The 15,500-nt window shown below is 40.4% G+C and overlaps 1 protein-coding gene across 1 annotated transcript in view; it reads left to right on the top strand.

Moving 5' to 3' along the window:
• Nucleotides 1–15,500, top strand: part of MYO3B (myosin IIIB) — a 2,563,893-nt gene that overhangs the window by 1,522,051 nt on the left and 1,026,342 nt on the right. The window contains exons 20-21 of the mRNA XM_078681588.1: nucleotides 6,670–6,823; nucleotides 7,237–7,325. Of these exons, the coding sequence (XP_078537714.1) occupies nucleotides 6,670–6,823; nucleotides 7,237–7,325 (243 nt within the window). The remainder of the gene's footprint in view (nucleotides 1–6,669; nucleotides 6,824–7,236; nucleotides 7,326–15,500) is intronic.

Raw genomic sequence — 15,500 nt, 5'->3', positions numbered from 1 at the left:
TAAAACAGCACCTCTAGCCTCTTCAATTGGGTTTCCATGTGAGAGCATACCCTCTACCCTCTAAAGGTAGACAGCTACATAGAAAATTCTGTTTGAGTGGATGTTTTTACACATAGTGACATTGTCTAAGGGGGTAAACACACTTTCCTCAATTATTAAGTGCAGTTGTTCCTAAATTCCTTATCTAGAACACCTCAAAAAGAGAAATCACATAATACAGATTATCAGGGACATGTAGACTAATTGTGCGTCAGGTGGACTATACAATACAAAAGCTAATAGCAATGTAGAAACAACAGACAAGAACTAGAGTCCTGGTATTTCCATGATTAGGACACATCTGATCCCACCAAAAATTAAGGCAGCAGGAAAAAAGAACTGAAAACCAAATTTAGAATAGGCATTTGAATTTGTCATACTAAATACTCGTGAAAGTATCTCCTATTGAGGTGGACAACTGATCTTACTATAATCTATCACTACCCTAACAGTCAGACTAGAAAACATCAGAGTAGGCCTGAAGAAATTTTGAAAACCAGTTTGGTCATACAAAAGGGAATTACACATATTATAGAGGAACCTGATACATCACTGTAGTCTGGAAATGTAAACCTCTAAATGGTGAAAGAAAAACGAAAAAGAAAATAGGACTAGAACACAGCTAAAATCCCCAAAAACTAGGCACAATGTGACATCAATCAGGGGAGAAGCAGCAAAAGAAAAATCTATAGGAAGGACAAAAATTGACTTGGGTGATAATCAAGTTTGGGACATAATGCCAAGAGCATGGGTGATACAAAAAAGTCAAAAATAGTACACATATTATAACTCTACCGCTGGCCACTACACCATCTACGGTAATCTCAGCTAGTGATCCCATTCCTTCCTTTCTCGGGGAAAATGAAACCTGGTTTCCTTTTAAGACAGAACATCATTTAACTAATACTATATAGAAATTAGGTCACCTTGCATAAGAGTCACAGATCTATAATTGCTTCCTTAGGTCCAATCAAGGAAATATAAATGTGAGGCTGCCTTTTCCTTAAGGGAAAAGAGCAGTAACGTGAGTAAAGGTGACACACTTTGCTGTATATATTATAACCACATAGGCATGCACTGGTGAAGTGCTGTCTGTTCTTGCTCACAATATAACAATATCATATATCATAATTTAGTATCAGCAAGTTTTACCACTTAACAAGTTTTAACCACTGTTGCTCAAAGGATATACATCGTCATGTCATCCCTTCACAACACAGCAAAACTTACAAAAGCACCAACATGGATCACAAACATACATAATATAGGACATGTCATGCCAAGCCATCAGATATACTTTGCTGTATACCTAAGCACAGAAAAACACAATAGCATGCAACACCATTTCATGCACTTTCTGCACAATAAACACTCCAATAACATAAAAAAAACCATTCGGGCCCATTTTAATTTTGTCAGACTTATACCTAAATAACACCTTCTTTTAATCCATCCTCACCCTTTTGACAGCAGATCAAGCAGTCAGTGAAGATCAGCTTGTCAAATATAACTTACTGTGTCGCGTCAGACACACAGGAAAAGCAGGGAAAATTCATAGAAGAAATGCAAAAAACATGAAAATGCACAAATAATTCATTTCAAAGAAGTCATAAAAACACATCTTTGTTTCATCATACAGCCAATACTTCACATAACACACAAAATCTCAAGTGGAACCACCCAGCTTTTGTAAATGTACAAAATATCTTAAGCAAAAACTCTTTCACAGCCTCTGTGTGTCCCTTACACCAACCCCCCAGTTTAGGCCCTGCTGTTTATAAAAAGCCGTGTCAGGAATGCACTCTTCAAATGTCGACGTGAATGGCTCCTTTGCGTGACGCTTTTCCAAGCAATCATTTCACCATTTGTTGTCACATACTCCTAAGCCCCCACCACACTGACCTAAAGGTCAAAATCTGGCTGGAGCACCAAGCTTTCTTGTAACCTCCCTGTGAAACTGACAAAGACAATAAGTCTCTGCAAGTCTGTGCAATAATCAACCCTATTTAAAAAAGACATTTTAAATATATTACTTCTTTTAGAGAACTACAATTTATTTATTCTCAGAGCCTGTGAATAATTTATGGAACATAACAACACACCATACCAGCTTCATAATAAATGTGTGTCACTATCCCATGCAATATTGTATCAACCTTAAATAAATAAATGGCTCAGTAGGCCCGCTGAAGTCAAAACCTTCAACCCTGATATTAAACATAAGCCTCTGCGCTGGGCACATTAACTCACTAAGCTATGGAAAAGCAAACGTGCACATTTGTATTATACTTGAATGTATGCATTCACTGAAGCCTAAGGCACTATAAAACTAGTTTAAATGGCAAGAAAGCCTTTTAAAATGGTCTATTTAACACAATATCGACTTTGCAATTTGAGGCACTTAGAAATAAATAACCTATAATTGTGTTACATATTAATCATCCTCAAAATGTTCTTTAGAGATTGCAGAAATCGGACTTAGACATATCTCATATAGATCTTTTAAAAAAATGAGTTCTTACGCCTGCGCCAAGTGAAGGTCCCATACATAAATGTCCTCATTATGCAGTACTGCACAACTTAAATTAAATTATAATGCTAGGAGGTCACAGTATGAGTATTAAGCTTTATGAATATCAAAAAACGATTTTAAAAAGCACTTATTTTTTTTCAAAATATTTTTTTTATGTCATAATTAAAAAATTACTCTCCATATTTCGTTTTTGTAATAATCCTATATTTAAAACCAAGCTGCATCCCTATTCTAAATCTGCCCCTTGCTTATGTTTTTAGAGCACCTATTCACAAGCCTAAGTATATAAGCTCAATTTTAAATATACGACAACTTCGCGCCACTTTTGTTTGAAAAGGACAATGATTTTAGCAACAGAGCCAGACATGTGCTGACGAGAAAAATGCTAAAAGAGAAGGAAAACCGAAATTGAAATGTCTGTCTGTGATACAAATAATTAACCTTATTTTTGTAAACCTTGCTTCCAAAATAACACTCTGAGATGCAAAGTTGCACGTTTAACTAAGGAAGAAGTCCTGGCTAAATAAACGAGGCCTGCGAAAATAACAGCTGTGCCCTTGACGGCAGGCCCTACCCAGTGTTAAATTTCCTGGTGGCAGCCTTACTAAAAACAGACATTCCAAGCTTTGAAATGCGTGTGCAAGAATACACATTTCGAGTTCAGAAAAATTCACTCCAGCTAAACTGTTTTGTCCGTTAACATCTAATGCGATGTATAGGAGTAAACATGTTATGAGAGTGTCGTCTACAAAAACACACCATTTCATTTTTCTGCTGTAGGCCTTTAATATTCCTAGTGAATAAGAATTTTAAGTTTATCCCTTAAACATTTAACAATTGTACATGTGCGCTATTCCTTACCCTATAACTTTAAGGAGAAACATATAGTTATGTTTAGCACATCACATAGGTCATTCCTGAATTTCTATTGAATTTTTACCTAATATTAATTAATCTAACATTATGTTTAACAGACTGAAAACATCAAAAATAACCACAAAAATGCATTTGAGCTCAGTACAGACATAAACAGAAAGGGGTAAAACACAAAAGACACACAATACAGCGCGCTTTAGCCATGTTTCATAAATAGCGACGACGCAATGTACAAGCAAAAGTTACATGAATGGAAAAAACCCACAAACCAGCTAGACATTTAAACACACCTTTTAAACCATGGGTCAACACTAAAGCCAGAAACAAAAGACAGCCCGCAGACTGCATCCAAACCACCTATGTAAATTCCAGTTGTAAGTCATATTTACAAGGAAAAACCCTATTCTCAACAGTATTCTAAAAACTGAAGTAGAAATACTCTCAATTCACTTATTCAGGCTGGCAGAACACCAAAAACCGCTCTGCATATCTTCATACATAAAATTGCAGAGAACAAAGGATCCTCATGTGTATTATGGGCATATTTAAATTCCCTGGGGAAAAATTTCACCAAGGAAGAAATATGTTTTCATACCTAAAACCTATTTTAAGTTTTCCCTCTAGGGGAAGCCGGCTAATTCAATTCATATCTCACTATGGTACCTCTCATAAAACTACACATTTTACATGTGAGTTTGGAACAGGCATGCAAACAAACATAATGCAAAATATGCATTATCATAATCTAAAATGGCACTTAATCATTGCGCCGCTCATAACCATAAATGGAGAAACATCTCCACATTACCTGCCTACATGTGTTGCAACGCATATATCACATAATCCATATCATAAATATGATCGATCATCCATACATATCCATATCCATATCCATAAGCCACAGCAAGCGTATCCTAAAACTGCCTTGCGAGTCACTGGCTACCATAAGCTCACAGTAATTACCATACAATGGTTCTTACCAAGCACGAGCGTCCAGGTTCTATCTGCCAAGTTTTGAATGACCTAACAGTCTTTTCCTTTGAAATACTCACGCCAAATATGTTCTCAGTCAGGGGTGCCATCATATGGAGGATCAAAAATCAGTAAGATCAGAAGTAGACTGGGCTACAGAGACTAAGAACCCCCAGAATTGGTACCTCCTTTAGTAGAATCCTGCCTTGTCTTCCTCAGTAAACTTCTGTCTCCTGACCGCTCCTTCAGATAGTCACCGCTCTGATGAGCCCCAAGTTGGCGCGCCAAATGAGGGAAATCAAAAATCCCATCTCAGGGGTTTGCACTAACACCTGATCCTTTAGAGCAGCATGAAAAAGTTGGCACAGAATCTGTAATCAAGAGAAACATATTTATTAAATTACAACAAGTGAGGCCATGTCACACAGAAGCCGCAGCACTCTGTATGAGATGGTCTGAGGACTGAAGGCCACAGTATCTCTTATATACCCTCACAGGGGCTAAAAAGGGCAGTACAAGTGCACATAAGAAGAGTTACACACATAGATGGTCATACAGAAAATGCACAGTCGACAAGTAGGAGGAGCTAACAGTTTTGCCAATGCTAGCAAGCACATCCTGACAGTTACAGAATATTAGCAGCTGCAAGCACAACTGAGCATGTGCAAAGTAGGAGGAAGAGGCTAAATATACCAAGCAGAGAACAGCAAGATAGGACTGAGTACATGGTGAGCACATGGCCATCTAAAATGGCTGCCAAATACAAAATGGATTTCATAAAAAGACAAGATAGTCTCTAAATACAGGATGTCTTCTGCTAATGCTTAATCTAATCGCTGCTAAATTACGACACTGGACGGTTGATGGAAGATATTATTATATACATGTTATTATTTCTTCACCATTTCACATGCGCCAGAAAGATGGGTAACACTTCCACTTCCCTTTATTTTTCTTTCTGTCAAGAAAGTTGCCAATGATGACAGAACGAGCAAACTGGTAAGTACCAACCAGTAGCTCCACGGATGGTGCTTACGTGAGGCACTTTCTGACTTCTCTCGCATTTTTCTTTGGTCGGTGTGAGACTAGTTGGGATTGTTAATTTATACAATTTTTAATGAGAACACTTAGAGGTGGGCATGACTCGATCATTGAGCATAGCCCTACCTAGTAGTACATAATCCCTGTTTAATAGAAGTTACAAAGATTTACAGTAATCTGTTTAACCAGGTCATTTGTGTTTGGATTCTGTGAGTGGAGGGCGACCTGGTTACATTCCCTCTTTTGCTCCAACTTTTTTGTCGCAAATATACTGTACCTGTGAAGTGACTTATTTATTTATAGATTCCTGCTCCAAGCTTATGATGTTAAATCAGTTACAGCAGAAACTTGATGAAGGAATATCCACATTTGAAGGACCCTCTGTGTTTTCACCTTCGAGCCATGCCCCACTGGAGGATTTTGTGCTCCCAAAATTAAATTAAATGGCAAGTAAAATGTTCGAGTGGTGTGACACTTGCTTGTCGTTCTCAGACCCTGCTTCATCACAGTCAGCCTGAAATCGTGCCTGGTTTCTGGTGAACCACAAGCTCAATCACTGTATGTCGCTTTGTGTTTTGTCAACACTTTTTGCATCAAAACTTTACAAATCCATATCACTGTATCCCCTTATCCAATTTTGATTGCTTTGGTGTCTCTTTGCTCTGTAAATTTGTCTCTATTTTGTCTAAATTGGTCTGGAAATATTAGTATGTTGTTTTCTTTTTAAAATTATGGGTACTGCTTGAACTTTTTAAGGGGTTATGTTCAGATATTCCTAATATTCTTGAACACGATTCAATGTTTACGACTGTAGTGAGGGTTAAAGAAAATTGTGCCGATAAGCATGTTACTTACTTAATATCATTGATTCTCGCTGGCTAGGTTAAATGACTCCATTAAATTAGTTTTATGTGGCTTTCCTTGTTATGAGTCCTTTCAAAATCTGATGTTTATTGCTGAGCCAATCCATGTTATCATTTGTGTATGTAGAGTTCTAGAGTGGTGCTCATTGTCTTAGGTAGACCATAGGTGTATAAAGAGAAATTGTGCAGATTTAGCTTTGATGTGGTTTGGTTGCTAATATTTGCCACAGATTAAACTATATTTTAAAGAAATTGTCCTTAGTGTTACTGTAAAATGAAATAATCTTTCTGGATCTTGCCTGGAATGTTTCAATAGTTTTGTGATTTTCTTCATTTTGCCTACAGATGGAGTATCAGAATGAAGGAATTGATGCCACCCTAGTGGAATATGAAGATAACCGCCCACTCCTAGACATGTTCCTTCAGAAACCAATGGGGTTACTTTCTCTTCTTGATGAAGAAAGCAGATTTCCACAAGCTACAGACCAGACTTTAGTTGGTATGATATATGCTACAAAGTTAAGGATTGCATTGTTTTTTAACAAAAGGAGCATTTTAATTTTGATATTTACAAAACTCAATATTACACGTGGTTTCAAATTAGGCTGTAAGTGAAACAAAAGTAGCATCAGTAATTACTCAGTTGTTAAAACTTGTACAAATAACACATGCTGAAGCCTCGCTGTAATGTAATATTTCTATCTTTATCAACTGCAAAGGTAAATAATTCCACATCCTGTATTTAGGAGCATTTTTGATAAATACAGTGATCTGACTACTGCTGATGCTATTTGTATTTACTTTTACATTGTTTCATAAACAATTATATTCTTGGGAGGGTTGTCTTGCAATTCACTTTTATTGCGAAGTCGCATATAATTAAGTAATGATGAAATATCCTTACCTCTCTAGATAAATTTGAAGATAATCTCAGAAGCAAATATTTTTGGAGGCCCAAACGTATGGAACTTTGCTTTGGCATTCAGCATTATGCTGGAAAGGTGAGATCTATTTCTTGTATTCTGTATTACTATCATGACAAATGCCAGTGGTTGCACCATTTATAAAGTAACTAGCTTACCCGTCGCGCGTTGCTGCGATCTCAGAAGAAAAGAAATTTAAGGAAACTTGTTATGATAACATTCAATTTACATTGTGTCATTTTTATTGAAACTTATTCATTTTAATATGGAAATCATTTTAAAGTGTTGTTTTAATTCAGTTTTTTTATTCGAGTGCTTGTGGATACACTGTATTTTTGGTTTTTCCATCTGGTGTGTACACGAATAAATCAGAAGGTTTTCCGGCGCGTGAGCTGGCCACAACAGTTGTCCACGTGAGAAGCACGGATTCTCCAAATCTTGTCCACACACTTGCAGCGATTGTCCTTGTTTTTTGTTAATGGTCATTGCAAAAGCGAGTCGCACCGGAAACTGTAAACGTTGCGTACACGAATAAATCAGAAGGTTTTCCGACGCGTGAGTTGGCCACATACAGTTGTCCATGTGAGAAGCACGGATTCTCCAAATCTAGTCCACACACTTGCAGCGATTGTCCTTGTGCTTTGTTGATGGACATTGCAAAAGCGAGTCGCACCGTAAACTCAGTAAGCGTTCAGTATTGACAAGATTATGAGGGCACTGGGTGGCCAGGGGGCTGAAATTTAAAAATAAATTCTTTTTTTTTTTTTGCCAGAATCCTTCGCGGGAGTGTATTCAACAACTTTAAAAAAAAATGTTTTTACATTTTTTATTTATTTATTTATTTATTTATTTTTAGCCAGAAACCTTTGCTGGAGTGTACTTAACAACTTCCCAAAGTTTCATGCCGATCGGATTAATGGATGGTGTAGTAATGCATAAAGGATAAACGGACATACTTTGTTTTTTATATATATAGATGCACAAACTGTGGTAAATAAATAAATAATACCCTATTTTTGACTAGACTTATAGCATAACAGATAGCTCAATAAATAAGAGTCAAGATTCGAGGTAGTAGGAGTTTCTGCAGGTTTATTACAGCATAAGGACAGGATCAGGACAACCTGCATAGGAACAGAGTGACAGGGCCCAGCAGGACAACTGGGGCCCAGCAAGGGAAAAGAGGCCCAGCAGCTGCTGGGGCTAGGTCTGGGATGAGCGCGCTAACATTCAATAACAAAACACAGGCATATATACATAACGCGAACACATAGCATTACATTGCAGTAGGCGTAGCAGTGGGTGGAGCAGAAGGCGTGACGCGTAGCAGTCGCGAAAGATAACAGTAAAAAGAGGTGTAACTGGGAGTATACATAGACATGTGATGCAAACGTAACAGAATATGTCATGAATGGGCGGAAACATAGGAGGGGGCTACCTAAGGAGCCGGGACCTCTAACCTAATGGTGCGCGAAAACTAGCAATGACGTGTTACTAGGAGAAGCTGGGGGCTATGAACTCTGTGCTAGGAGCAGAGACTAGAGTCTGGAGGGTCGGAGCGACATGTACCTAAACCCTATCTGGTATCTAATGTTTAGGGAACATGTTGATATAAACTAGAAGTCATGAGGGGAAAAGCTAACTTGACTCTAAGACTGGACCATGCATTATTCTACATGAAGTGCGTGATGAAGAATACTAAATGACCATTAAATACAGTATTTCTCTAACGTGGAGACGAGAAGGCTAGACAATGACGGAAACTATTGATACAGTTCAGTAGCTTAGGAATGCAGAGAGGAGGACTGAACTGATAGCTGGAATCATAACATACTCTTGGCAGACTCAGAGGCAGAGCCGGGCTGCACCGGGCACTGCGAGGCAGGAAGTAAGTGAAGGGTCGAGGATACAGGTGGGGGCTGTATCGCTCCTCAGCGAGGCTTTCAGGAGACAGAAGCTGAATCCAGGGTCCGGGCCCTTTTGAGGCCTGGAAACGGGGACTTTATAATGGAATAACGTGCACACTGAGAAACGTGGCAACATTACTTTACATAGGCCTGATATTCGTAGTATTCACGAGGACTGGAAAATGACATATCAGAGGTGGACACAACTGTAATTGCGCCTTTAATCGGACATGGGGAATAACATATGCATATTGGTCATGCACACATAACATATGATGGATGAGGCGTAGGGACACAGAACATGGCAAAATTTACTTTTCCACATTCCCTCCTTGTCACTACGTTTCCATCAGGAAACATCAATTTTCATGATACCATCTATCATTTCATACAGTACCATTTGCTCGTCTCGAATTGTCTGGGAACGGGATTTAGAACGGGGCTTGGGACTAGGAATACAAGAGGTAGCACACATGCTGCAAATCGCAGGGCCACATTGTATACAGAGGCAGCAGCTGAATATGATCGCTACTGCAATACCTAGAAAGGACAGGACTTTCCATCCCCATGCGGAAATTATATTCCAGAACCAACCGGACCATGTCCAGGTGCCTGGATCTTGATGTAACAGATGGGCAATTTTATGGAGTCTGGTTATAGCTGAATAAACGGACGGCGCGTTATTTGGAATGAAAATGCAGCAACTAGATCCGATGACTCTACAGGCCCCGCCCCTATCGGCCAGTATGACGTCAAGGACGAGACGATTTTGCAAAACGACAAATCTCATAGCAGATTGTTCTTCGGTTAGGTTACCTAGAGCAGAGGCAGTCTCATTTACTACAGCTTCAAGGGTTCTTGTTAACCTACGGATCAGTTTACTATTCTGGACAGGTCCTACAAAGAAGAAGAAACCTTTATTGAAATCTGTATACTGTTCTAGAGTAGTTTCAGTATAATCGACAATTGGGGACTCCCTTCTATGTCTAATGTGTACTAGATGTGTGTTTCTGTGATAATCAGATGGGGCTAGAAAAACAGGTGGCAGTAGGAAGGCAATGTAACAGGTTCCCTCCCAATCGAGGGGCAGACGGACATATGCGGTCTGACCACAAATAAAATAAGAATGACGTGAAGCTTTGAAAACAGATTTCCCACTGTCACTATACTGGATAACAGTAGTACATTCACTATGACCTACATGTACAGAACCATAACTACGGACACATAATTCGCCTTTGACTGGTAGTACTGAAATAGCAGGTAAGTCTGGAGTAGTATCAGACTGAACATTCAGGACCATGAAATTCGACGAATAATTACCTAAATTATATACTTCGTTTTCTAGATCTAAACCTGTTCTGTGGGGAAGACCTTGCTTGTCTGGAAAACATGTACTGTTAAGAAAAGACATATCTGTTGAGGATGACGTTAACGTGGACCATGCTCCACACGAACCATTATGTGAGAATGGATAAGGAAACAGTGGCAGAACTCCCTTCGGTGTCTGGAAAGGGGGGAGTCGACCACACACCCAACAATTAGTGGCATTGCTGGTCTGGTGTGAGTAATGTAACATACGGATAAATGTGTTGTTGCGCATAGCGAGGCGGTAAGAATATTCGTGAGGAGGCAGATCACTAAACGTGTGCTCTACTGTAGCATTAGCAGACATATTTACATGAGGAACTGGAAAACACAGGAAAAGTGCGTAGCTGGTGCAGGAAATCATTATGCTGAGAAACAATATGAAACTTAGAAAAACGATACATTGAAGTGAACTTCGACTGACTCTCTCACTATGGGGGTCTATTTTATACATGTCAGAAACAGTCTAACCGTTTCACCTAGGGGAGGACTTATACAATCAAACTGACTGACTTATTTTACTAGACCTGAGCTTTAACTTATACTCCTGTTGCGGAGTTTTCTCTAACAAGGGAGGGGTTGTAATAATGTCTTGTGCGGGACAGTCCTTTAAAACAATGTCTTGGCAATCTTTCGAATCCTGGAAATCCTTGGAAATGTTTTTGGAGACTGATTTCAATCCATTGAAAAGTTTTACATGAGAAAGGTGGACCCACCCCTTTCTGCCTTCCAACTTGACGGCAGTTCGGGTGGTCAAGAGGACCTGACGTGGCTCCTTCCAACGTGGTTCCAGCGGACTTGATCTGTCAAAATTTCTGATCATCACAAGGGAGCCTGGAACGATCTCGTGCGGTGCCACCTCGGTATTGTCTGGAAATGCGGCGGCAACCTGTGAACGACATGAGTTGAGGGCAGACATCAAGGAAGCTAGGTAATCTGTCAGCATATTACATGAAACATCGGTAATACTTCGGGGTCTAGGAGTACCCCACATGTTAGGGGGGCGGCCGAATACGACCTCATACGGGGACAGACCTGATCTGGAATGTGCGACCATGCGCATATAAAACAAAGCGACTGGCAGAGCTATTAACCAGTCCACACCTTTGTCCTTACAGACTTTTGCAATACGGATTTTCAGGGTTTGATTATGTCTCTCTACGAGACCGGCTGCTTCAGGATGGCATACACAATGAAACTTCCACTGGTACCCTAACAAAAGGGAAACGTGTTTCATGAGTTCGGATGAGAATGGCTGACCGTTATCAGAATATACGACTCTAGGGAGTCCATATCTAGGGAAAAATTCACGAACCAACTGCTTGGCAGTGGTCGCGGCTGTGTAATCTGGGACTGGATATGCTTCTGTCCACCTGGACAAAGCGCATACAACTACAAGGACATACTTGAAACCTCGACATCGCTCCATCTGAATATAATCCATCTGGAGGACCTCAAAAGGGTGGTCAGGGGGCTGGAAACCACCTTGTTCCACCGGGACACTTTTACCTGGATTAAACTGACAACATATCATACAGGTACGGACTTTCTGCTTGGCTGCAGCTCGTAAATGCTTGTTGAACCAAATGTTCTGGATACTGTCTAACATAGCTTTTTCTCCTAAATGTGCTGGACTATGTGCGGTATTGATAATGACTTGAACCATAGAGTCGGGGAGAAACCATGTGGCTCTACCCTTCGTTAGCCATCCTTGATCTGTCTGGACCCCTCCTTGTTCAGACCATTTCTTGATTTCATCGGGAGTAGCATGTAACTGTATATCTATGACATCTTGTGTAGGGTCCTTAACTGTCATGCATGTAATCGGATCTGGAGTATGTGTCATGTTAACTGGAATGTCTGGAGTCTGTGCTGTAAGCTTGGCTGTGCGGTCTGCTAGATCATTACCCTGGGAAATAAGGTCAGTAACTTTCGTATGTGCTTTGCATTTCATGATAGCAATAGATGTCGGTAAATGTATGGCATCTAACAGGGCTTGAATAAGGAGACCATGCTGAATCTTGGTTCCATGAGAAGTCATGAAACCTCTCTCCTGCCAGAGCACTCCGAAGTCGTGTACAACTCCGAATGCGTAACGTGAATCTGTGTAAACATTAACTTTCAGGTTCTTGGCGTGTATACAGGCTTGTGTCAGAGCGACTAGCTCTGCTGCTTGAGCGGACAGAGTATCAATACGGTGTGTTTCAATAACTTCAGTGTCAGTAGTCACTGCATACGCGGCGACTAGTTCTCCTGTACTAGTTCTCATACATGAACCATCCACATAAAGTGTCAGGTCAGGATCTGGTAACGGAATATCTGTCAGGTCTTGTCTTGGCTTTGTCGTAATGTTAACTACTTCCACACAATCATGTGGGTCTGGATTTGAATAAACTGATGGTAACAGTGTAGCGGGATTCAGAACGTTGCAGCGTCTAATTTCTATGTGTGGCTGGAACAGTGTCAATTCATAACCTGTTAAACGTGCAATTGTCAAGTGCTGAGTTTGTGTTCGGTTTAAAAGAACTTCTACTGAATGTGGGACTTGTACTGTCAGGGAGTGTCCTAAAACTATGGAATCACTTTGTCTGATAGCTAGAGCTGTGGCTGCAACTGACTTGAGGCACGCAGGCAACGCCTGGGCGACTGGATCTAATGTGCTCGAAAAATAAGCACAGGGCTTGTATTGTCCTGCTTGATCTTGTGTGAGAACAGATAATGCTGTACCTTCGCGTTCTGTAACAAAAAGTGTAAAAGGCTTACTGTAGTTCGGTGTAGCTAGAACTGGAGCTTGACATAGGGCTTTCTTTAACTCGTTGAAACTAAGTGTATGTTCAGATGTCCAAGGGAGGACAGTCGATACGGCTGCCTCCTGTGTCGTTAACTGTATCAGTGGCTTGGCTAGAAATGCATACTGGGGAATCCATTGTCTACAATAAGAAGTAAGGCCGATAAAGGCACGTACCTCCTTCTGGGTTCTGGGCTGGGGAAGACTCGCTATTAACTGGATACGGTCGGGTGTCAACTGCCTACCCCTCTTGGACAGCAAGTGTCCTAAGTATACCACTTGCTGGACACAGAATTGAAGCTTCGAAGGTGACACCTTGTGCCCCATCTCGGCTAGAAAATACAGAACTGTAAGGGATGCTCGCTCGCAAGCACGTTCAGAACGGGCTGTGATCAGTAGATCATCGACATACTGGAGCAGGGCAGTGTCAGTTGGCATGTGAATGTTGTCTAGTTGTCTCTTAAGTGCTTGACTATAAATACTAGGACTTTCTGTGAAACCTTGAGGAGCGCGTGTAAACATATAGCTCCTTCCATTTAAACAAAATCCGAAAAGAAACTGACTGTCTGGATGAATTGGAACACTGAAAAATGCATTCTTGAGGTCTATGACAGTGAAAAACATGGCTTCGGAATCAATGGCTGTTAACAGGGAAGAAATATCTGGGACCACTGGGTACTGAGGAATAATACATTTGTTAAGCTCTCGTAAATCAATCACTAATCGATATACTGGGGGTGCATTCGGATCAGTACGTTTCATGACTGGAATGATCGGAGAATTACATACATTGGAGTCAGTTTCTACAACTACTCCTTGAACCATGAGCTCGTCAATAATTTTGGATAAGGCTGCTACAGCCTCAGGTGGCAATCTGTACTGTCTGATTCGTGGTAACACTACACCTGGCTTGAGAGTCACACGATGGGGTGTGATTTGCATATAACCTACATCAGTTGGACCTTGCGCCCATAAATGCTGCGGAACATTAGACAATCTTGAATCAAAATCTCGTAATACATAGTGACCCTTAAAGTCACGTAGGAACAGACGTATTCCCTCTGGGGAACAGCAAATAACTGCACCTAATTCTTTCAGTGTCTTAATGCCTAATAGATTTACTGGACATGACTTAGTAAGTAACAGATCAGTAGTGCGGGACAATGGACCTACTTCTAGAGTAACTGGCTTAGATATCTCATTAACTATTGGCTTTCCTGAAAATCCAAGGGAAACATTTCTTGAGCCTGAGAGCGGAGCCCCTGGAACTTCGGCATGACTAATTGTGGTCCTACTTGCCCCTGTATCAATCAAAAACTTTCTGTCTTTCCCTAATACTTGACTGTGAACATAGGGACCTTCTTGATCTACAGGTATCTCGATGAGAGGCAAGCCTACCTCCCTCTCTAGGCTGTTTCATGAATATGACTGGTACTCTGGATACTCAGACTGTGCATACTGGTACATCTGCGATGTAACATGCTGTGTTGCAGCAATAGGCTGCGGTACTGAAACTGTCTGTTGTGCATTCTGTGGCTGAGGAATCTGTGAAGCTTGTTCTTGTCTAGGCGGACGTGGTCTTTCTTTAGTCTTACCAGTAGCTATATTGTGTTTCAGAACTGCACACTCATTTATAAAATGACCTGGCTGTTTACAATAATTGCAGTTCCCTTTAACGGGAGCTGCAGGATGACTGGCTTGATTCGGACCCCTCTTCTGACTGTCTTGAGGAACAGATTGTGCAACTAGCACTTTCATTTTCGTGTCTTTCATACGTTTTCTTTCGTGTTCTTGCTCTTCTCTGATTCTATTCTGGTGGTACTGGAGCATCTGGAGCATCTGGGACGGAGTATTTGCTTGCCAGGTGCTTTCGACTTTTAAAACTCGGTTTTTAATTTGTGGGCTTGAATTCTCGACTAATTTGGTGACGAAAAGATGAGGGTATGACTCACTACTTGTCTTGAGACCACTATTAATACTGAAGCATTTTTCAAATCTAGAATAAAAATCACTAATATCTTCATCTTGTTTCTGTTTACAGGCTGAGATTGCATCCCAGTCTTCTTTCCTAGTTGTCAATAATCTGGGTAAAACTTGAATCAGTAATTCTGGTAATTCTTTACATTTATCTCCAAGACCGGTACCTGGTACTCGTGCCTTGTCTTCAGCTTCTAGAGCTGCCCAATCGAT

This window comes from Lissotriton helveticus, chromosome 3_1, assembly GCF_964261635.1.
Source record: "Lissotriton helveticus chromosome 3_1, aLisHel1.1, whole genome shotgun sequence".
Classification (NCBI taxonomy): Eukaryota; Metazoa; Chordata; class Amphibia; order Caudata; family Salamandridae; genus Lissotriton; species Lissotriton helveticus.
The sequence above is the reverse complement of the archived record's forward strand: the minus strand, read 5'-3'. Positions and strand labels throughout refer to the sequence as shown.